This window comes from Mus caroli, unplaced genomic scaffold (genome assembly GCF_978045245.1).
Source record: "Mus caroli unplaced genomic scaffold, Mus_caroli_1 scaffold_17, whole genome shotgun sequence".
Taxonomy (NCBI): Eukaryota; Metazoa; Chordata; class Mammalia; order Rodentia; family Muridae; genus Mus; species Mus caroli.
Window position 1 is genome coordinate 15,300,613 of NW_028227272.1, and position 24,098 is coordinate 15,324,710.

General features: G+C 50.7%; 1 protein-coding gene across 1 annotated transcript in view; it reads left to right on the forward strand.

Moving 5' to 3' along the window:
- Positions 1-20,827, forward strand: part of Txnrd2 (thioredoxin reductase 2) — a 52,031-nt gene extending 31,204 nt beyond the window's left edge. The window contains exons 12-17 of the mRNA XM_021184489.3: positions 11,723-11,859; positions 15,155-15,250; positions 15,800-15,892; positions 17,653-17,724; positions 18,457-18,554; positions 20,627-20,827. Of these exons, the coding sequence (XP_021040148.2) occupies positions 11,723-11,859; positions 15,155-15,250; positions 15,800-15,892; positions 17,653-17,724; positions 18,457-18,554; positions 20,627-20,756 (626 nt within the window). The 3' untranslated portion in view covers positions 20,757-20,827. The remainder of the gene's footprint in view (positions 1-11,722; positions 11,860-15,154; positions 15,251-15,799; positions 15,893-17,652; positions 17,725-18,456; positions 18,555-20,626) is intronic.
- Positions 20,828-24,098: the final 3,271 nt, after the last annotated feature.

The window sequence follows — 24,098 nt, forward strand, 5'->3', positions numbered from 1 at the left end:
TGCATACCCCCACACACGTTTTCATAGGAGCACACAGTGACATTTTCAAGTTTTAGAAATTGTGGTCATGTGTAACATAGACCGTTCTATTTTAATCACTTGGTATCTAGCTCAGTGGCATTAAGGGCATTCACACTATTGTGCAGCCACCACCACCATCTGTTTGCAGAGCATTACCCTGCTCTGAAGCCCTTTACTTACTGCACGCCAGCTTCCTCCTGCCCAGGCCCACCTTTCTATCTTAATATGATGACTCCAGGAACTCATAAGTGGACTCAAACAGCATTTATCTTTTTGTCCCTGGCCTGAGTCACTTATCATAATGTCCTCAAGGTTTATCCATGTGCTAGCGTGTGTCAAAATTTCCTTTTTCTTCAAGACTGAACAGTTTTGTTTATCCAGCTGTTGATGGACATGCAGGCTGCTTTCACCTTTTGGCTATTGTCAGTGATATTGCAGTGAACACAAGTGTACACAGACTAGCTGTTCTGATACAGGCCAGAGGATGGACTTTTTAAACAGGGGCTTGCCTAGCGTGTCCCAGGCCAGGGCTTCATACCAGCATGTGTGTCTTGGCTGTCACTACATAGCCACATGAGTGGTAGGCCCAGTTTTTCATGGGGTGAAAGCCTAGCAGGTGAGGCTGTATACCTAGCTGTCGCTGGCTTTGCTAGATATATGACCTCCCCAGATAGACCCCATTAGGGAGAAGGAGGGGGTAGCCAGGGGAATGCCTCCAGGGCCTGGGTCTAGTAAAGAAGGTTGTGGGGGCTCAACCAGAGATTAATGGGGAGAACAGGGATCCAAGATGCCATTCCTGTCACAGGCACTGTGGCCACAGTGAATGGGGTCCCCATGGAGCACCATGCTTCTTTCTCATTGGTGAGGGTAACATTAGCAAAGCGCTTTCCCACATGAACATCCCTGCCTGCCTCAGTGTGAGTATGTTCTAGTTCAGGCTTCTAGTTTTCCCAGCTTCCTCATGAACTTGCATACTGACACAGGGAATGCCTGGAACAACAGACACTGATCTCACCACGTTGTCCCAGAGTATCTGGGTCTCTGGGGTCTGCCTGATGTGAGCCAGGGCTCAGAACCAGATCACCCTCAGATGCCTTTTTGGCTCTACCTCAATGAGGCAGGTGGTCTCCAGGTGTGCCAGAGGGGTTCAGGGCACAATAGGCCCCAGGCTGGGGCTTCCTAAGGAGCAGGGCAGTATCACAGAGTAATATGCTTCTGGATAAACTTTTTCCTTAATTGTTCAAATGTGTAGAAATCAGAATGAGAGCCAGGCAGCTGTGGTGCACTAAGAAGACAGAGCCAGGCAGATTTGTGTGAGTTCGAGGCCAGCCTGGTCTGCAAGCTGAGTTCCAGGACTGCCAGGGCTACATGGTAAAACCCTGTCTTGAAAAATGGAAAAAGAAACTGAGGTTGAATCCAGAGGAGCTGGACCAGTGGGTCACACCAAGACACAGGAGAGGGGTGTGAGTGTACATCTGATGCCCCAGCATCTCCTTAGCTGTGAGTGCACATCTGATGCCCCAGCATCTCCTTAGCTGTGAGTGTACATCTGATGCCCCAGCATCTCCTTAGCTGTGAGTGTACATCTGATGCCCCAGCATCTCCTTAGCCAAAGAGGGTGTTCTTAGTCCCATTGTGAAAATTAATTTTTAAATATGTTCATTATGAACAGTACAAAAGATTAGGTGACATCTTAGACCTTAAAGTGTCTGGTTTATCTTAAACCTCTATTTTGTGGGTTTGTTTTTGGTTTTTGTTTTGTTTTTGTTTTTGTTTTTTTTTTTGCTTCTTTGTTTTTTGAGATAGGGTTTCTATGTGTAGCCCTGATTGACCTTCCTTTGGCTTCTGCCTTCTGAGTGCTGGGATTAAAAATGTTCACACCAGTGCACCACCACTGCCTGGCTGTGTTAGACTTTTCTAAGCGGTGAGGAGACAGCTTTGTGAGGAGACAGCCCCACCTCAAGGTTCTCTGTAGCTCCCTGAGGGCACAGAGAACGCTGTCTTTGTTGTTTTGCTTGTTTGCTTTGGTTTTTGAGACAGGGCCTCTCTACATACACATAGTCCAAGCTGATTGGAACTCACAAGGTAGCCCAAGCTAGTCTCAAACTTGCAGTCTTTGTGCTTCAGTCTCCAAAGTCCTGGACCCACCAGAGAGATGCACCATGCCCACCCATTGTCTGGTCGTTGGACCGTGTGGCCAGATGCTGTTGGACAGCTGTGGCTCATGGAATGGGGTCTGTGCCTTTGCAAAGCCTGAGTCCCCTGGTTTCCAGGGGGGTTCCCATCAGGCAGAGCCTCTGTCCCTCCCCTGCTGGGAATCTGTTCTACTTTTTGTATGTTCAAAAGGAATATCTCCCAGACAGGCTGCAGGGTGATTGATGCTGTGGGTAGAAGCTTTTCCAAGTCCTTGGCCTCTGACCCTTCTTCCCCAGGGCTGTGGCAGTGGCGGCAGCGGTTTCTGGCACGCCTTCTGGGTGGTGGGGCTGGCGCTCGCGCGGGCATGTGCTGACTTCACCACCCCCATCTGAGCCAGGTTTTGTAAACATTCAGGAGCCACTTCCCATTTGAACAACTGGGAATGTTTTTTGCTGCTTGTACTGATAAGCCTGCAACAAAGCTTTATTTCTGCTTGCTGTAAGATGATGCACTCTGGAAGGTTCAAGTAAAACGGGGTAGGGTGGGGTATTGCATGGCTGGTACCTCAGACATCTCTGTTGGTTGTGCTTTCCATCCAAGCAAGCAGCTGATACTGTCCCAACAAGCTGAACTTTGAGAGACATTCAATAAAAGGGATGGATGCCCTTCTAGCCTCCTATGACATCCATGGATAGAAGGCCTAGGACCTCACACCTGACTGGGCCAGTGTTCCACCGAAGTTGGTGAGAATGTGAGGTTGCAGCCCTGGCAAAGCGGTGCTGCACTCTGGAAGCCAAGAGGGACAGGCAACCTTCTCCTCCACACAGCCTTGATCTCCAGTGCTGGATTAAACACATTAGCAGTTAAAGCAGTTAATTGCTGTGCAGGGGCCCCTCATTGTTTGTCTCTGAATCACCCGCCCACACCAGGTGTCTCAGATAATAGACTGGGAACCTCAGCGAGGAGGATTTCCTGTCTGCAGATGTGCCGATTACAGCGCTGAGTGAAGACAGTCAGCCTGCACAGTTCAGGCAGGCGGGATCTGCGTCGCCTAGCCCAGAGTTAACCAGTTGTGGCCTGAATCGGTGCTGTCTGGGGAGCTGGCCCGGGACAGCCCCTGGCAGATGCCTTCTCAGAGGCTGATTTGGTTTTAAGGAAGGCATGTGGAGCCTCTGGGGAGCAGCCTTGGAAACGGAACTAAGACTGACCTGTGTCTCTAGGCTGCCAGAGCACATCCAGTTTTCTGTCTCTGCTTAGGATAGATGACAAGGCTGAGGCACATCCATTCTTGGGTCACAGGACTCCTTCCCAGCGTGTGGAACAGGGCCCTTGCTGCACCTACATAGTCCCTGTTATCATAAGACCTGGAAACAGCAGTTTTCCTTTCTGAGAAACCAGACTACATTGGCTGAGTGGCAGGTGACACCTGGGCAAGAGCTCACCCGATTCTCACCCCAGGCCACTACGCAATTTCTTCACCTTAAGTCGTCCTCTTAGACAGCCTAGCATCTTGTCTTCACCTTCATCATCATCTTCATGAGTAAACTCCCCATCTGAGTCCCGGCAATCATGTGAGGGCAGCCAGACAGTCCTGATTATTTAGGTATTGGAGCCAGACTTCCCAGCTTCCATCTGAACCCATGTGGAGTCCGTATAGGTCATCCACACTAGTGCACCTGGCCCACAACCAGGGAGGCAGGGCCCAGGGAAGCTGTGTAAGGGACACCCAGTGCTTGGGGGCCCTACATCAGCCCAGGGTGAACTGTACAGTCAGGCTCTCCTTCCCTCCCAGGACTCTCTATTTGTATATATACAGACTGCATGCCCATACTGCAGCCATAGCCGCAGCCACAGCCGCACAGCTTTCCCTGAGTGCCAGGCAGCAGGAGAAGGGGTAGGAGAATAAACAGAACCAAGCTCCTCAAGGCTGACATGGATCACCAGGAATGATCCAAGCTCAGCAAAAGGGAAAGGGCAGCTTTAGACTGCCTGGGAGTTTTGAGGGGTGACTTTGTCCCTGGGACTGGGTGCTAAGCTAAGGCTCAGAAGAGGGGCAGAGCATACATACAGCCTAGCCTGGAGTCTCCCACTGTAGTGGGGCCCTCGCAGCTGTAGGTGGGCCTGAGCTGTATTGAGTCAGGGCTATGACTGAGAAAAAGAGGGATAAAGAGAAGAGAGAGGGGATTCAGAAGTAGACATATTTAACATGCTGGAGGGGCTGCACTAAGTAAACGGGTTACTTTCCCCCAGAACTAAGTACATGATTGAACAAATACGAGAGCTGGCTGGCGACCCTCACCTGTCAACCCTGCACTTTGAGGCAGAAAGACTACCAGGAGTCCAAGGGGATCATGAGCTAGATGAGAGTTTGGGGCCAGCCTGGGCTACCCCACATATCACCCCTTCCAAAAAAGAATAAAAGGCTAGGGATATGACTTAGTTGGTAGAGTGCTTGCGTACCAAGCATAGACCCTAGATGCAGACCTCCGCTTCATATAAACTGGTATAAACAGGCACATTCCTGTAATCCCAGCACTGGGATGGCAGGCAGGAGAATTAGCTCACGATCATCTTCAGATACATAGTGAGTTGCAGACCAGCGCGGTTTATATGAAACCCTTCCTACAGAAAGAACCCATGAGCACAGATAAGGAAAAAGAAGATCAGTTTAAAAAACACACAGCCTCAATGGGTCAGGCAAGCAACAGACCAGGCTCAGCACTTTTAAGTACCACCAGGGCCTCATGGGACAGTTGCCTAGACTCTCCACACAGGCCTTTGTGGCTGTCAGGCTGTCTCAAGGTCACCGTGTACACTTCTCTGTCCAACCCTGTGCCACCTGGTGTGGCCACATCAGTCTGGATCACAGCCCCTCATTCGCCTTCCCTATTCCTGCTGGCACTTAAATCTCACCTCATTTCACGGATTGCCCTTCCCTGGTGGGAACATGTGCTGTAGGCAGGCATGAAATTGGAGGGCATGCTCGTTTAACTAGCGTGGATCAGAGAGGCGCAGGGTGCCGCTTGTGGCCTTCCACCTGCACGGCCTTTATCCTGCACTGTAAGTGGTAAAGACTGATGGCTGCCTTAGGCATTTGGCTTGCCGCCCTCTAGCCACTCCTTGGGGGTAGGGTCAACTATTAAGGAGGGATGGTGGCAGACCCTGTGTGTGTGTGTGTGTGTGTGTGTGTGTGTGTGTGTGTGTGTGTGTGTTGGAGGGGGTGTTGTAGAAGAGTCAGCCAGAGTTGAGTTGAGCTCTCTCCTTGTAGAAGAAGTGGCAGAGCATCATGTATTGATTACATGTGAAGAAAGGCAACAAATAGGCAAAGGCAGGGATTGGCAGTTCACAAGAAAGAAGAAAGAAAGAAAGAAACAAAGAAAGAAACAAACAAAGAAAGAAAGAAAGAGAGAGAACAAATGCTATTAAGAAATCAGAGGCATAAAACAGTTTTATTATTCAAAGAAGTGCAAAATAAAAAGGAGGCCAGAGTGTTTAAAAGCAAAGCAAACCAGCAAGCACTTGCCACGAGCCAGAAAGCCCCACCCTCCAGGCTCGCTTCCCTTCCTCTGAGTGTCAGCACTGAGAAACCAATGGCATGGGATTGACCAAGTCTCTTTCCTGGTGGCGCCCAGGCAGTTTAGCACATCAAGAAACAAATGTTCAAGAGTATGTTGCCACCACCACACTTACTCTAGAGCTGAGGCTCTGGGCACAGCAGGGTCTGGAGACCAGGCGCTGAGCACAGTGCAGAGGGACAGACAGCCACCATTTAGCATCACCTGAGCACAGCTGTTGTGCTTGCTTCTCATTTTGTGAGCATGTCACAGGGTCTGGAACACCTAGAGTCAGATGGTCCCTGGATTGTCACCTGCACCTGTTTTCTATTTTCCTTGGGTTCCAGACCTGAGCTGAAGAGGCGCCTACAACTCTGGTGGGCCCTCAGTGTCAGCAGGGAGATTGGACTCCGCTCTGATCACAAGGGAGAGAGCAGAGCTTGAGGGAACTGTGGGGCTATGTCCTAGGTCATGGGGCCCACCCTGCTCCCTGTGGTCTGTGCCCTGGCTTCAGAGTTTGTCTCAGCCCCAGTGAATGGCTCCACAATATAAGATGCCTGGTGAGGAAGGCTTCTCTGGCTTCGGGGGCCCACACCATGCTGATAACAGCTTTCTCAGTGTAACCATGGTCCTTCCCTCCCTTCTTCTACTATCCATTCCAGAAGCAGTAACAAACCACTTGCTACATCTTAGCCAAGTTCTTGGCCATACTGAGTTTCTCCTCTCTCCAGGCAGCCAGACATTTTTGTTCCTCATACTGCAGACTTGACTCCGCTTACATGCCTGTGTACTTCCCAAATGTATAAACACATCGTGTCCTAAGAAATCTTGGCTCTGCAATAGACCATGAAGGGCACTTAGTTTCTCCCCTACCTTCTCTCCTGGTACTACTTTCAGATGTATGTATAGTGTATCCCACCCAGCCTTCCTGGAAGATTATCCCAGTGCTAAAAAATTTCTCTGGCACGGTGGCACCAAGGCTGTTGTAATGCTATGGCAAGGTCTATGGAAATAAACCTGTTTAAAGGCACAGACCTGCTCTGCTACAGTTGCCTGTAGCATTCAGGTAGTGAATGTTGTATGCAATTGTAGCCTGTAACCACAGAGGTCTTCCTGTGAAGTAGTCTAGAGTGTATAGGTTTGTGTAAGAATACTCATCCTTCACACAATGACAAACAACTCAGTGACACGTTTATCAAATGTATCTTTGTCATTAAGCATCATTTGATTGTATTTTTATTTCCATAAGGATCTTGGTACAGAGCTTCTTTGACATCTGCAAGAGCAGTAGTTACCATAGTTACCACAAGGCACACAAAGAGATTCTCTTGGCCTCACAGGATCAGGTAGGCATATGTGTAGGAAGATCATGAACAATGTGGCCAGAATCAAGAGCAGCCTAACAGTGTTTCCCTTGACCACTCCAGCTCCAGCAGTGACTGAGCAAGCTGGACCCAGCAGCTGGAGAAGGGACCCGAGGATTGACCCTCAGGCCCCTAAGCTCCTGAGCCTTTACCTCCTCCTATGCACTCCATCCCTACCCATGGCCCAGCTCCTTCCTCTGATGTGGCCCCCCCACTGCCTGAGTCTAGGCTGATCCCCATGGTGCCTGCTTGCCCACACCCAGTTCCTGTGGCTGAGTAGTGCCAAGAGGCTGGAGCCAAGCCCAAGCCAACTATAGCAGCCAGGCTTAGCCGAGTCTCTGTGTTTTGACTTCCCCATCCAGCAGAACAGCTGGAGACTTAAAGATTCATCTGCCAGATGTTTAGGTGGGCGCCACCCACTTCCTGGACTGAAGTCTAGCTTGTCCCAGATACCAAAAACTGGGGGAACTATGCCTTTGATGCCAAATCACCTCTGTCAGTGGGGAATTGTCTTGAGCTCCTGAGAGGCATAAGCAGTCTGGCTCTGGGGGACTTGCTCAGGGGCCACGGTTATCTGAATTCAAGGCAAAGAGGACCTCCCCGACAGCTGAGCTATGATGAAGCTCACACGCTACCCTTCCTGAAGGCTCAGAACTGTGTAGAGCATGAGGAGACAGATACACTGACACCAAGAGGAACAAGCCTGTCCCTTCCCTGTCCTGGACTTTGTTCCCAGAAGCTGAAGCTGAGGGTGCATGGTGCGGTTCGCACACTGTCTGAAAACCCATCTGCTTTCAGCTGTGATCGGTGTGCTGGACAGCTACAGGGCTGTGCCGGAGAGGGCAAGCTGAGACCTGTGCTCTGAGACCAGCCTTACTTATTCAGCAGCACTACTGGCTCCTGGTGAGGGAGTGACAAGCCCTCTCTGAGGGTCTGGGCAGGGCATGGATTACCTTGTTCTCCCTGTTGGCCCTGGTCAGCATGCTCCTTGCACGGCTCATGTTGCAGGCTATCCGGTGAGTTCTGGACACTCGGGGCCTAGTCTGTCCATGCAGAGAGATAAGTCTGTTAGTGGGAGGTGACACTTGGAGCCTGTCTGAAGGAAGCTTGCAGGGGAGACAAGAAGGATCAAATACTTTCCAAGAGTTCTGGCATTTGGGGAAGTGTAAGAGTGACCTCCCATGTGAGGAAGTACCAGTCAGTTAGCTCACATGAGGCCTGCATGGATCCAGATACCCCACAATTTATACAGATAGGACAGCCACTTCCCTGGGGTCACCCCAGACAGTGGTGTCTTTCCTTTGAGACATGCTGCCTTTTTTGGTTTTTCGAGACAGGGTTTCTCTGTATAGCCCTGGCTGTCCTGGAACTCACTTTGTAGACCAGGCTGGCCTGGAACTCAGAAATCCGCCTGCCTCTGCCTCCCCAGTGCTGGGATTAAAGGTGTGTGCCACCACACCCGGCTTCTGGGGGACTCTTGTATCATGCTTTGCTGTGTCCTTTGCAGCTCGATGGAGCCTGGCTCCCTCTGTGGTTGGGAGGCCTTGGATAGCCCAGGCTGAAACCAGGGTCACTACAGGGCTCTTTGTGCTTCAATACTTGTTTTGTGGTCAAAACTACATATTTTGGAAGAGAAGAAACCATGACTTTCCAGTACAAATTTGACATTACAGGATGTTAACAGTCTTCTTGGAAAGGTGCATAGATATCTATGTAAGTTCCATGTTAAGAGCGAATCCACACCATGAGAACATGAACATTCCCTGTCTCCTCAGAGCCGTTGGCCTGTGCATCTGAGGGTTTCCACAGCTCTGGACTCACTGAGGGTACATTAGTGCTGGCCACGAAACCTTGGACATGTAAAGCAGGTGCTCTGCCACAGTTCATTCGTTGTGATTTTTGAGACAGGGTCTCATGTAGCCCAGGATGGTTCAAACATGATGACCTTGACCAAGGATGACCTTGACCTTCTGGTTCCACAGCCTGATGCGGGGACTGAACCCAGTACTTCACTCGTGCTGGACAGACGCTCTACCGACTGAGCACATACATACTGTGCTTGCTTGTGGCCGAGTGACAGCGTAGCAGCTCGGTACCTAACACTGATTCATAGTCGGTCTCGGGAGTCACCTAGACATGGGCCTAGTGCACGAAGGGTGGGGGAGACTTCGTGCAGATGTGGGTTTCTGGTTTGGGAAGGGGTTCCCAAAGTGTCCCCCGAGGATGCTGAGAGAACTGTAGTGATCCTGTCATTGGCTCTCACAGCCTGCTGCTTCGTTTATTTAAAATTGTTTGTGGTTTTTGGAAATTTTTTCCTTGTGTTAGTGTCTCTTTTGAATATATAAACCATGCATAAACCAAACAAACAAACAAAAAGTGTCAAAGGATGTGTTTAGACTAGTATTTTCACCTCCGTCCCACTGTCTTCTCTTTCTTTTGTTTGTTTTGCCTTTTTGAGAAAGGGCCTTGCAATATAGCTTTGGCTGACCTAAAACTTACTCTGAAGCTACCTGAGTACTGTGATGGTAGCCATGTCTCACCATGACTGACCTCTTACCCTCTTTATAGGACACCGCTCTTAATCTTCTTATTGATTTATTTGACAAACTTGTGTGTGTGTGTGTGTGTGTATGTGTGTGCACTTGTATGTGGGTGCACCCTATCTTCACAAGGGGACACTTGCGTGCCCTGCTCAAGGCCCTCCTCAGTTAACATCAGTGGCTTCCCTTGTCATCAACATCAGAGAAGTTCAAGCACATAGTCCTCAGGGGCTCGCCTGGGACCCACGGCAGTCCCAGATACAGAAGAAAGACAGGGCTCTCTGCACAGAAAGACTGGTGACCCAGGCAGCTATCTTGGGGAGAAGCTGTACTGGCAGCTCTGTGGAAGGAAAGCAGGAAGGGGCCAGAGGATACTGTCACATTTAAGTAGCCCTTGAAGGGACTGAGAAGGTTAAGTTTTCCAGGACCTGGCACTGAGGAGGTCGAGAAAGTCCTGGTATCCAGGCTAACCTACGAGCCTCCTCCACATTGGTGGCCTTTGTATCTTCATGAAGGTCTCTGTCTCTTGGGTCACCTGTAGAGCCCAGGTTGTCTCACCTTTGGCTATGGGAGCAACCTTCCTCTGCACTGTGAGACATAATATACTATGCCACCTAGTCTCATTAAATCAGAAGACTAGGGTTAGTGGATGAAGCTAGCCCAACATGTGTGAGGCCCTGGGTTCATCCAGCACTGCAAAACAGACAAAACAAGACCAGCAAACAAAGGAATGAAAGAGCACATCACTGTGCAAAGGTGAGCCTGTGAAAGTAGACGAGGGGCAAACAGTAAGAAGACACATGGCTGAGGTTGGTTAGGGCCTATTGGATGTTGGAGGCCACCATAGGCCCTGCCACCTAGACCTGTGTGACCCTGCATGCTGTCCCCATTTAAAGAGACCTATAGGCCCCACCTGGGCAGAGGCCCTGAGCATGGGCTAGAGACATAGCTCTGAGGTCTCATGCTCCCCCAGTCTGTCCAGTAAGGCATTAGGTGTCCCTGAGAAGAGACCCAGGAGTGGGCTATGGTTCTAGTGTCATGGAGTCAAGCAAATCAGGCTTGGTGGTGTGAAGACAACACAGCAAGGACAGACAGATGTCTACAACGCCATTTCACCTCCAAGGGAGGCCTGGTTTCTCCTGATTTGAAAACCACCGATACTGGTTCTGGGAGGGTACATGGAAGGTTCTAGAGTCTGGCCCCTGCAAATTAATGTCACGCCATAGTTGTATCATCACGCACCTGATTCGTACCCATGTTTCGGAAATTATCATTCGAGAGGGATAGCATCCTCAGTGGATGGTGCCCACAGACTCTAAAGTGTACTGATTGGTGCAGTGCGTTGTGGGTAACTAGATAGTTAGTCGTTGTCATAACTACACAAGGAGCACTGACAGACTCTCTTATGTGAACCAGAGGCTGTTGCAGTCCCCTCAGTGACTGAGCTAACACCCTGCCCCTCTGCAGTCAGGTGGGAAAGTTTCTCAGTGACTATCCTGAGAATTTTTTTTTCTCTTTTGGGGACAGTCTTACCCAGACTGTTATCTAAGCCAGCTTTACACTCCTGTGCTCAAGCAATCATCTTGCCTTGGCCTCTCAAAGTAGCTGGGGTTCTAAGCCAGCCGTAGACGCCAGCTCTGGGAAATGTTTGTTAGATGGTTTATTGATTGACTGATCTACTTATTATACAGGGACTTAAACTGGAACCTTGTGTATGCTTGGTCTGCTGCTGAACCATATCCTCACCATTGCTTGGGAAACAGGGTTTCTCTGTGTAGCTCTGGCTGTCCTGGACCTCAATCTGGAGACCAGGCTGGCCTCAAACTCAGAGATCCACCTGCCTCTTGCCTTTCCAGTGCTGGGGTGAAAGGCGTGCGACACCATGTCCAGCCAACCCTGGTTATTTTGTTTTGTCTGTTGGTTTGTATTTTTAGATAGATTATATGTTTAGCCCAGGCTGAGCCTGAACTCAGCCTTCTCATCTTCCTGCCTCAGCCTTCCAAGAGCTAGGATCTTGTGTGTGTGTGATTGAAATATTTTAAATAAAACTAACCCATGCCAAAACTGCTAACCCAAATATTTCAGTTTTCTCTCTCTTTTCTTAAAGGGCGAGTTCCAGAAACCAGGACTTTGAATCTGGAGAAGGCTGGCATCAGCACCAACCCTGAGAATCAGAAGATTATTGTGGATGCCCAGGAGGCCACCTCTGTCCCCCACATCTATGCCATTGGAGATGTTGCTGAGGTATGCTCTATGTCTGTCTGGCCAACCACTCCTATTTCTGCGTTCTCACCTGTTGCAGCTGGGCGTGGAGATGAACATGATGTAGGCTCTGCTGTTCTCCGGTAAGCTATGTGTCTCTCTAATCCCAGAGCACAGTCACAGGACCTCGACTCTAGGCACAAGTCAGGTGCATCCTGGGAAGGACTGAGCACTACCCTCTGCTCCTTCTGATGCTTTGCCTTTCTGGGAGGCTCAGGGTGAGACAGTTTAAAAGCGAGAGCTGCAGAGATGGCTGAGCAGTTCAGCACTGGTTGCTCTCCCAGGGGACCTGGATCCCTTGCATCCACGTGGCAGTCAGTTTCCGGGTATCTGACACCCTCTTGCCTCTTTGGCTACCAAGCACATATGTGGAGCACACAGACATGCATGCAGACAAAATACCCATACACAAAATAAATGTTTAAGATTTATTTATCTATTTTACATGTATTAGCATTCTATCAGCATGTATACCTGCATTGCCAGAAGAGGGCATCAGATCCCAGTACTGATGGATATGAGCCACCATGTGGTTGCTGGGAATTGAACTCAGGACCTCTGGAAAAGCAGACAGTACCACTGAGCTCTATCTCCAGATCCCACAAAATAATTCTTAAAACAGAGTTAGCTGTTGTGGACATGACCTTGGAGAAGTCTAATGGCCACCGAAGGAGGCCAGCCCCAGTTCAGGCCATCTGGCCTTGTCCTTACCTCTGTTCTCCTCTGAGCCTGAGGCTGTTTCAGTTCCCTTGCTGACTAGGCTTTCAGTAATCTTTCTTGGGCGAGGGACTCAGTGTGGGGAAGGTATGGGGCTTTGGATCCATTCCTGTTGGCCAGTCCTGTGGCTGTGGACACTTCCTCAGTGTCCCTCTGTGTCCCTCTCTTCTGTGGAGATCACGGCCCACAGCACCTCCCTGGTGATGGTGAAGCCCTGGCTTGGGAAACAGCCAGCCACAATTTCTGTCCTTCACAAGCCCCTCCTGCTCCATCAGTCCTGGGTCTCTGCATCCTTAGAGCCTTAAGAGCAGCATGTACTGACCCAACAGGGGAGCTGCTCAGGAGGCCCCTGCTTAGACATGCTGATGGGTGATCCCAGAGTCCCCAGGCCCTCTTGTCTTTGTGCTGAGACCTGCCATATCTTCCACAAGTATGTTTCTGTCCCAGGGCCACTATAACAAGAGGCCTGAGGTTAAATCTGAGTGTGGGTGAGCTGTGCTCTTCAGTACATTATCTCCTGCCTCTTCCATGCTGGGCCTGGGTGGTCCTTGCACCCCAGGTCTGTGCCATCATCACTGACAGTCTCCTCCAGGTGCTTTATGCCCTCCTGTGTCTCTTGCAGATTGTCCTTCATCAGACTTAAGATCCATGTAAACCCTGTATGTTATACACAAACCCCATTTCCAAATAAACTCAACTTCCAAGTTCTAAGCAGGTTATTTTTTCCCCTATGGTGGGGGGACTCTGTCTAACCTGCCCTGGCATATTCCTGACTTGAGTGTTTTGAGTGTGGAATATCACTAGTTACCAGGAGGAGCCACCATAGAAACATGTATATGGGATGGGGGCCATCTTAGTAGGAGACATAAGCTGGGGTAACTGAAGGTTCTGGTTGGAAGCAAAGCAGGCCAGGCAAGAGCACCTGGCACCTATGCCTTCCAGATGGCTGCTCTGCCTTGGTTCCCTTTGGAACTCACTTTGGGAAGTGCAGAGAAGAATCTGGGTAGATGGAGCCAGTGGTTGAGTCTAATAGGTCCCAGTAGAACTCTTGCTAGGTCAGCATGGCTCTTGGACTCTTTGGTGTACCAGAGGATTCCCCTACAACTGTCAGAATGCTTAGATATGAGCCGTGGCCACTGTACATGATACCATCAGGCCCTATGTTTTAAGTTCAGGAACATGTGACTCTCTAAGAGGTGCCTGACTCTCACTGCTGCCAGGTACCAGGCCTCAGAGATGTCAGTTCCAAGGAGAACTTCATGAAAAGTACCACAGAGCTTTCTGCCCAGCACTTCTCCCTCCTGGTCATTTTGCCATCTAAACTTCTTTTTATGTGTGGACCTTATGTGTGCCTGGTGCACATGGAAGCCAGAAGAGGGCCTCCGGTGCCTTGGAACTGAAGTTACAAAGAATTGTTAGCTTTTATATGGATGCTGAAACCCAGGTCTTGTGGAAGAGCAGCCAGTGCTCTTCACCACTGAGCCACCTCTCCAGCACTTTACACCACTATCTAATTAAGGCTTAGGCCACAAACCTGGGCAGTGTGGTTGCTTGTTCTCTGCCTGTTGCTGGTTGGATGTTGTAGTCTCCAACTATAGGCCTCATCTCTGTTTTGTGAGCACTGTACCCTGAGATAGCACCTGTGTTGTCTCAGAAGAGAGACATCAAGTGTGTCTCAGTCTAGCACACAGTGCTGGGTTGCCACCAGCATGTGGCACAGGAAAGCCTTCTTTATTTTAAAATTTCAATACACAGTTTAAAAGATGATTGTAAGCATGAAGTTAATACCCCTTCATTCAGGTCAGGCCAGCAGCTAGAGAGCCTAGGGTGAAGTAGTGGTGTTGTTTAATGGGGTAAGGTGTGCTGTGTGGGGATGTTTTCTGGGTTACTCAGGCCCGATGGAATGTGCTGGCTGGAAGTGTAGTTTATCTCTGTAGATCTCTACTCATTTCTGGAATGCCAAACAGCATCTGCATTTCCTGCTACAGAGGCGATTGGCAGCGGGGGTCTGAGCTGCTGCAAGCAGGAACACCCGAGGCGATGTGCGCCCTGAGACAAAGTGGTCTCCTGCGGAATGACACTGATTTGGGATTTGTCATGGACTATGACATGCATGTCAAGCTGTGTGTCAGGAGCACGTGACATGCTTGGGGCCATATGAACCAGACCCCGAGTCACTGGGAACCATGGGCAGGATCTCTTTGGAGCTCTGTCATGGGACCAGCACTCTGAGATCATCAGTGTGGCTTACTCAGAGAAGAGCCTGTGCAAGTGAGCGTAGTGGGGCTGAGCCCAGCTGCTTTCCCTCCTCTACAGAAAGGGATGATAAGCAGACCCACAGGACCTGCGATTCTCACTGTGGGGAATCAGCCTTGCGTGCTGAAGACTTTTGAGGTTGGCACTGCTTGTGGTTGCCACAGCCTGACAGCTCATGTCCACGTCTTTGAAGCCTGTGGCATGGTGTTGTGAGTCTTCAACCACCTGCTAGGAGGGCGATGGGTGGTGGTGTGGTATCTACACAGGCTGTCTGCAGTATAATGCTGTTGTACTCTTCCCTCAGGGGCGGCCTGAGCTGACGCCCACAGCTATCAAGGCAGGAAAGCTTCTGGCTCAGAGGCTCTTTGGGAAATCCTCAACCTTAATGGATTACAGCAATGTGAGTTCCTTTAAAGGACCCAGGTCAAGCTAGGAAAAGCTTGGCTGGTTCTTCTGGGGTAAGGGGTGTTTGCATCTATGTGCCTGCATGTACGTGCATACATGCATGCACACATGGGTATGTGCATGTGTGTATGTGCACACCGATGTGAATACCTGCATGCACATGAGCAGGAGGATACAGTCTTTAGGGCCATGTGAACCAGACCCTGAGTCTCTGGGAACTATGGCAGGATCTCTTTTGAGCTCTATCATGGGACCAGCACATCAGTGGGTTTAGAGGAAAGCCTGTGCCAGTGAGCTATCCCTGGCAGCTCATTCCCTCTTCTAGAAAAAGGAATGTATGTAGTTTAGCTCCTGGTCCAGCCCAGGAACAATGAGTGGCCACCTGCTGTGCTCATGTGTGGCTGGGTCCCTGGCCTCAGATTACTGCTCAAGTGTCACTCAGGGGATGCATTTTCAGTTTGGGAGAGGGGGATGGGGGGACCACACACACACATACACACACACACACACACAAAGCACATCTGATTCCAGACCTACTTTCCAGGTTCCCACAACTGTCTTTACACCACTGGAATATGGCTGTGTGGGGCTGTCTGAGGAGGAGGCTGTGGCTCTCCATGGCCAGGAGCATGTAGAGGTAGGGAACTCTCCTCCACAGAACCCCTCTATAGATTGGAGGTCTGGTAAACAGGGGCTACTTCTGGAGGCTGCTCTTGTCAGGGCATAGTGTGGGGCCCCACAGGACAGGAGTGTTGGGGAGCAGCTCCAGAAACAAGGGAAGCCTCCAGCAGCTTTAGTGTGTGCCTAAGCTTCGCTTCTCTGGTCCCACTGAATGTCCCCTGCTGCCCTGGTGTCCACCTGGGTCTCTGTCTGCTGCCTTCCTCTGAGGTCTTATGATCTGGTAGCCTCCAACACCCCACCCCCAGCTACATTGCATGTACTCCAATGCCCCGCCCCCAGCTACACTATATGTCCTAGAAGCACTGCTGAGGTTCCTAGCATTGCCACGAGAGCCTTGGACATCTGCTGCCCATTCTACTTCAGCATGCAGAGAGCTTGCAACAGAAGGTCTCAGGTCCTGGTGCTGCTCTGTAGGGCTCTCCCTAACTCTTAGGGAGAGGTCTCTCCCTTAACCTGAATGGCTCTTCCACCTTCTTGCCCAGGCTGGCCCACTCTTACCACCTGCCCCTCCACCTTCCTGGGACTCTCCTGAGGTTTCTAACAGTTAAGACACACAGACTCCCAGCCCAAGTTCTGTCCTCTACCCAAGCTCTTTTAGTGTTTCCAGGCCCAGTGCTCTGACTAGAACCTTCATCCTAAGCAAAAGGATTTTCACTGGGCCAGGATGATTTGGGAAGTCTGCAGCAGCAGGCTGGCTGTGGCCCCTGGGGTACCTTCAGAATAGTTTGAGGTAGCTAGACGCTTTGAAAGCTGCCACATAGTAGAAGCTGGAAGACTTTGGTGCAGGTCTTCCTGTTGCAGCAGCTGTGAGGCCCAGGTCACTAGGCTGTAGAGTTTGCCCGCTCCATGTACCCAGGCCCTCCATCATGGAGACAGGTCTGACAGGCCGGCCTCCCCAGCACTTTATTTGCTATTTTTGTTAGATTCATCATAAGTACACTGGGACATGTGTTCATAGCATTTTATAATGTTTTATGTTTCATGATGTTGAATGGCCAAACATTCTTGTTTGTTTTTTCTTCAGTTCTGTCTTGCTTAGAACAATATTCTCTGAAGCCCTATTAATTAATAATGGCTGTGTAGCACATGTGGGGCCCTGCTCATTTTTTATATGGCTGTAGCCCTGAACACACTGTCAAGCCCTTCATGGGTGCTGAAAGCCCTTGTCCCACAGCTCCAGTGAGGCTGGGGCCTGTCTTGCCCCTCCTCTTGGCTGAAGCTCAGGCCAAGCCAGCACCAGCGTGTTTGGGGAGGCCAGGCAGGCAGCCATCTGAGAGCCATTTCTCCTCACATGAGTAGGATAGGCATTCGTACACCAGCGATTTGCCACAGGTTTCCCTGTCCAGTCTGAACTGGTATTGGGGAGGCCTGGATCTGCCCAATATCTACTTCTTGAGGATACCCAGTACCCATACCATGGCTCAAACCACTGGCTCTGTGTTGTGTCAGGGCTAGAGGCACCTCAGCAACGTGATGCCTACTCTCCTGTAGTGTTCAGTAGGAAGTCTGAGATCTGGGTGGGAGAGGGTTTATCTGCAGACTATCCAGCTGTGGGTACAGGCTACCTGAACATAGGAGCACACACTCTCTACAATCAGCTGAGATGTTTCCACATTTTGTACTTTAACCCTTGGGTCACACAAGTGCCCTTGGGTCTAAGATTATAGACCTGTGTTGGGCATGGCCACTACTCAGTGCTGGTATCTTGTCCCTCAGGTTTACCATGCATATTATAAGCCCCTAGAGTTCACGGTGGCAGATCGAGATGCATCACAGTGCTACATAAAGGTGAGTGTGTTTAGGGGCCAGGGATAGGATGCACTGGGACTAAGAGGGAAAAAAGCTAACTACCATGGAGAACACTCTGATATCCACAGGGCAGAACAGTGAATATTAGCCACTTTCCTTATGTGACAGAGTACATACCTAAGCTGCTTAGGGAAGGAAGGGTTTACTGTGTCTCTCAGTTCAAGGGAAGGCATGTGGCAGGAGCTGAAACAGCTGGTCACTTTGATCTGCAGTTAAGCAAATTACTGAATGCTGCTGCTTAGCTCACGTTTTCTTTTTTATGCAGTCTGGATCCCAGCCCATGGAATGGGTTACAATGGGTAACCTCTGGGGTGGTTCAGCCCACAGTTATAATGGGTAGCCTATGGAATGGTGCTGCCCACACTTGTAATAGGTAACCTATACAGTGGGACTGCCCACAGTTGCAATAGGTAGGCTAGGGAATGGTGCTGCCCACAGTTGCAATGGGTAGCCTATGGAATGGGGCTGCCTACAGTTAAAATGGGCACCCAGTGGGATGGTGCTGTCTAATTATAATGGGTCTGTCCACCACAATCAAGGTAATGTAGACACTTCCTCATAGATTTTACCTTCTAGGTGTCTGATAGGTCCTGTCAAATTGACTACTGCAAATGGAAACCTCTGAGGGCTGCAGAGATGGGACATGCAGGTCCCTATGGATGGGTGGGTCCCCTGTGGCTAAGTGAAAGTCAAAAACACTGTGACTTTCAGATGGTATGCATGAGGGAGCCCCCACAACTGGTGCTGGGCCTGCACTTCCTTGGCCCCAACGCTGGAGAAGTCACCCAAGGATTTGCTCTTGGGATCAAGTAAGTCCTATAGAATCCTGGCTATTCTGAACTGTATCTGCTTCCCTCTGTGTTTTGACAGTACAGTTTGTGTTAGTTGTTTTGACAATAGTGGAAGCTGCTGGGTTCACATTTTTCGGGGAAGGGGAGTTGTACATGTCTGTAGCATGTCTATCTCCTAAGAATTGTCTCTGTGTATTCTATGGTTTCCTTTCTAGTGTTTGTGCCACAATTATTGGGTTGTAAGAGCTCTTTGCATGTTAAGGAAATCAATATTATAAAAAGAGACTTCCAGAAATTCTTCCAGCAACTGAACTGTCTGGGCAGTGACCCTGCATGCAGCACAATGAATGGAAATGTGCTGTGGGACAACCCTGTCCCGTTAATCCCAGGGCTTTCCTTGGCCCAGCTGGTCTTGTGGATGCCCTGCTTACCGTCATCCACACCTGGCATCCACAGTAGACACTATCCACATAGGCTCCAGCATGATGTTCAGATGTTATACCTGGCTCATGGGTCCTATAGTGATAAAGTCCCATGTAATAGCTCAGCTGCAGATCTCTTAAGGACCACAGATATATATTCCAAAGACATGGCTCATCTGGGTCTTACAGCCCATGCCTGGGAGAACTTTATCACCAGCCATTGCCCTAACACATTTGTAGGTCAGGTAGGCCTGAGGTTTGCTGTCCTATGATAGGTGTGGCTCCATCTAGGTATTTGGCCCAAATCCTGTCTCACCCACACAATCCTTCAACACTTTGGCCCTATTCCTCTGTTGAAATCTTCTCTCCCCTGTCCCTAGACCTCTTATCCCCAAAGCCCAGCTCTTGGCTACACTCATGCTCCTAGCCCACTGGGGACCCTGATATCCACACACTCTTCTCCTGTCCACTTTCTCTATGCCTTCTCACCACTGTCTCCTTCAGGGTTCTATCCATAGAGCCATGAATACATGTACATGCCACATAAATACAAACCAAACAAAAACTCATACATCCTTAGCCAGGGACTCAGAGACACAGTCACACTGGGCAGCTCTTTCCTCGTACACCAAGACCTGGAGTTGGCCTCACTCATTTGGCCATGTTATTAAAATAGAATGGTTTTGGTTATGGCAGAGCAATCCCTGAGGCTGTAGAGCATGGTGGTTCTCCACTGCCTGCAGGTGGAGACATTGATGGTTTGAGCATGCAGGTGGAGTGCTCATACTGATATTTCAGACACAGTCAGGAGGCCCTGGGATGGACCTCTCCACTAGGAACTCCTGGCTGTATTTGAAGAGCATGCACCTGTTGTTTAAGTAGGGTGTTTACCTGCCAAACCCTGCATGGCGCAGGGCATGCACATTAGGAAAGCTGTTGGTTCCAACTCTGTACCACCTGTGCCCTGCATAGTGCTGGGCCTCCCATAGAGCTAGACTGTACTCACTGAGAATGTACACTGATGCAGGTGTACATGTAGCCACCTGAAATGCCCACAGCAGTCATTAATCTATAGATCTTTGGCAGCTAGGCTGGGGCACCTGGGTGGAGGCCAAGAGATGGGCTGACAGTGGAGGCTGTTCTCAGAGGACCAGTGGCTAGTCTGAGCTAGATTACCTCCCTTCATGCACTTACTCTGAGTTGACAGCATGCCATCCACAGAACAACCAACTTCCTGGCCTTGTGCTTGGGTGTCATATGTCCATGTGTAGATTTCTGAGTAGAAGAGCTGGGTGGGTGGGTTGGTGTAGGCTGCAGTCAAAAGTGAATGGGCTGGGTGATTCCTGCCATACTTTGACAGGGATAGAACAGGCCTCAAGGAAGGGGCAATTAGGACTGGAGAGCAGGCAGCTAGGACAGCAACCCAAGGGAAGGTTGGCTAGGAGGGTCTGAAGTGAGTAGCAACTTGGCATTTGTGAACAGTGGGTGTTTGCTGGGAGGCAGTGGGCAGTCCAGCATAGGCATGGAGAGATATTCTTAGTGCTGACTCAGTAAGGAAATCACACTCCTTCTAAGACCTTCCCAGTGTCAGAATACTGTGGACAGACCTCCCCCTGCCACCTACCCACCCCTGCTGACCGCTTACCATCCCCTTCTTGATGTGTGCAGGTGTGGGGCTTCATATGCACAGGTGATGCAGACAGTAGGGATCCATCCCACCTGCTCTGAGGAGGTGGTCAAGCTGCACATCTCCAAGCGCTCCGGCCTGGAGCCTACTGTGACTGGTTGCTGAGGCTAAGTCACCATCCCTGCTGAGCTAAGGACACACAGTGTGCCATGTGCCCAATAGAAGGCTCCTCAGACACCTGGTCCAGGTGAGCAGGCTTGAGAAGAGAGTGTGTAGCTATCGTTATGGGAGCCACCACATTTGGGCATGATGCCGGGTACATGGTGAGGCTATCTAGAAGAGGTAAGTTTCTCCCCTTGGTCAGGCCACAGTAGCCCAGGAACAGGGCCAGAGGGGGACCATGGAGGATCCCTGAAGGACACGTAAGATCCCTGCCTGCCTGGTCATTGCTGTTCCCCACATGCAACGTTATCACGAGGACGGGCTCTCACAGTCTCTGTGTGCCGTTTGTCCCTGCAGTGAGCCTAAGTGTCACTCATTTCCTCCTTGCCCAGAAGGTGGAGATACTGCCTTGTGTATGGCTGACTGGCCACCGAGTGTGGCTCTGCTGTAGCTTGCACAGCCAGGCTGGCCAAGTGGGCAGCCAGGAGGCCCAGTGCAACACCAGCCCTTGTAGCTTCCTGAGGAAGAAGAAATTGGCGAGGGCCTTCTGCCCCTGCCTGCAGTGACACCTCTGTCTGACTGCATCCTTCAGAATCCCCAGTCCTTGATCTGCAAGCTACAGCCCGTCCTGTCATCTCTCTTTGCTGTCACTTCTTGTTCTGGGCCCCTTGGTAACCACTCTTCTCGATAGAACTGAGGAGGCTATAGAATAGTCCTTTCCCTCAGGATGCCCTGTGTCTGCTCTGAGCATCCGAGTAGTGGTTCTGACAGGGGCCTGTCTGCGCATTCACGCACCTACTCCACCACAGCTTCTCCAAGCCAGGGCTGCGTCTGTCACTGAGGACCCTAGGGAGGCTCATCCCAGAATATTATTCCTTTCAGGGCTTTTTTGATGTTGTTGTTAAAAGCTCAGTTTATGGTTTTATCAAAATATCTTTGTAGCAACTGCAGTGCTCTCTTTGCTCAGTCTGGGCTGGGGGTGGGGTGGGGGGGGGGACTCTCTTCAGGGACTTATTTTTAGTCTCTCAAGGATCTCTTGTGGTTTGGGGTAAACATGGCTAGGCCAATGTATGTGTGGGCCCATGCTAACCCCCACCTGTTATTGGCAGGACTGGAAAGCCTTGCTGCCTCTCAGAGATCTGAGAAGATGTGGATGGAACATCGTGTGTCCTGCAGGGATGACTACACCCCTACATTCTCTGGCCAGCCTCTGACACTCCTAGCGTCAGATGATGATGGCCTGGGCAGAAACCCCATGTGGGCCGCCCAGGTTTGAACCCCTGGCATTTCTAGAGCACTAATAAAGAGGATGTTTTACTAAAGCATGTCTGTGTGTGCTGTCCCCAGTGCCACATGATAGTAGCTTCTACTCAGGATCTGCTACCACCAGAACCATAATATCTGGAGCTGCAGTGCCTTAGAGTTCCCAGCAGCCACTGGGAGGAACATCCCTGGCCTGACCCTTACCCCGATCTAACCCTTCTGGTCCCTGGTAGGACCCAGCATTTCCCACCATCCTCATCCTCCCTTCAACTACTGGCTCAGGTCTTCTGGGTATCCATCCCTATTGGACCTTCTGCCGAGGTCTGTACCTTCTCTGTAAGGTCTCTGCGTGCATCTTGGAGCAAGGGTGGCCTACCTCCAGCAGTCATCAAGGGTCAGGAACAGGAGGGTAGGGCTTGGCAGGGTTGTTTGAGGTTTTCTCTCTAAACTGAGTATCATTCACCTCCTTAGATTCCCACTGTGGCCCTCCAAGTCAGCTTGTGGACTGGTTTTGGCTAATCCTCCACATGGAAGCTTGTTGGCCTAGGGAGAGCCTGTCAGTCATTGCAGGCAGAGACAGCCCTGCCAGTGAGGGGCAGGGCCTTGCAGTATGCTGAGGCTTTAGCAGAGGCTAATCTCACGTCTTCCTTAAGAAAACATCACTTAGCCTGGCCCGGGAGCCTTGGATGGGACCCTGCTTGTCAGCCAACAAAAGAATGTGTTTGCGCCTTAATGGGCCTACAGGAGCCTGGCTGGAAGTGGAAGTGTGCAAGGCGCTCTCAGACGCCCAATTAAGACGCCAAGTGCAGAAGCAGATCAGCCATGTCCTATTTAATGCACCACTGGTGGCACGCCCCAGCCTGCCAGGATCCTGGGGCGTGGCTGGGGGGTGGGGAAGGTGCTCCTCTAGCTTGAGGTTTTGTCTGTCTCAGAGGCAGAAGAGGTCAGCTAACACCTGCTGCTTCAGGCCAGTGTAGTGGAAACCTTCTGGAGTCTGCCCAGGTGCATTCCATGGGTACCGAAGCCCTGGGGGGCAGTCCCTGCCATGGGGGCAGTCAAGCACCTCAAAGTGGCTTTGGTACTTGGTGATGATCGAATAGAGGCAACCTGTGATTTGTCCTTTGCACACACTGGCCTATAGCTTCTTGCCTACCCAGCCAACCAGTGATATCCATACAGGTCTCACCAGAACAGTGAGCTGGCCAGTACAGCTTCAAACACTGGCCTGGCTGTGGGGCCCAGAAGGGGATGTTCAGGAGACCACATAGGCAGCCCAGTGTTCTAGGGAGACCTGGGCCCAGAGCCCTCACTCAGTTTATCTGTGGAGCCAGAACAAAACCTAGAAGACCTCATCAGGGCAAATGTGCACAGACTAGGAACTACTCTAAACCATTCACTGAGGGCTGATGTTCCTTGCTCTGAAGGCAGAGCCAGTGCCAGGAACAGGACCCATGGATGAGCTGCATCAGCAATGGCATCTGTCCTGAGTATCTGCCCTACAGAGCTGCATGGCCAGTCCCATCTCTGGACCAGAAAGGCTAGAATGCCCCAGGGTTTGGTGCTCCTCAACCCAGGGCCAGGTGCTCCCCTGGGCTGCCTCCTCTCTGCCTTTGCATGTTTTTATGATGCAATGAAAATATGTTTTTAATTCCTCAGATTGTTCTGTGTAACCTGCAATTACCCCCGGCAATGTTTTACACACCTCTGCTTGTGGCTCTGGATTGCGCAAGGGTATGGGAAGGAGAGGAGCGGGTAGGGGCTCCCTCCCTGCTTCATTGCCTTGGCCATCTTAGGAAGCGCCCATCTCTAGCACTTTGCCCTTTCCACACCATCCCCACTTCATGCATGCTGTCCTGAAATCCCCCTGCTGCAGGCACACAGAGAAGGGTTTGAGGACCAGACTGAGGGCCTCAGTAGTGGAGGTCAGATCCCAGCAAGGCTCTGGGAGCTTTCAGCAGAGGATAGAGAAGAGCCATGGGTTCTTAGAATACAGTGGCTGAGAGTGCACCCTACCCCATTCTGTGTATCACAAAGCCCTCTGGGGATCCTGCCTCTACTCAGCTGGCAGCAGGGGGCATGTGTACTTCC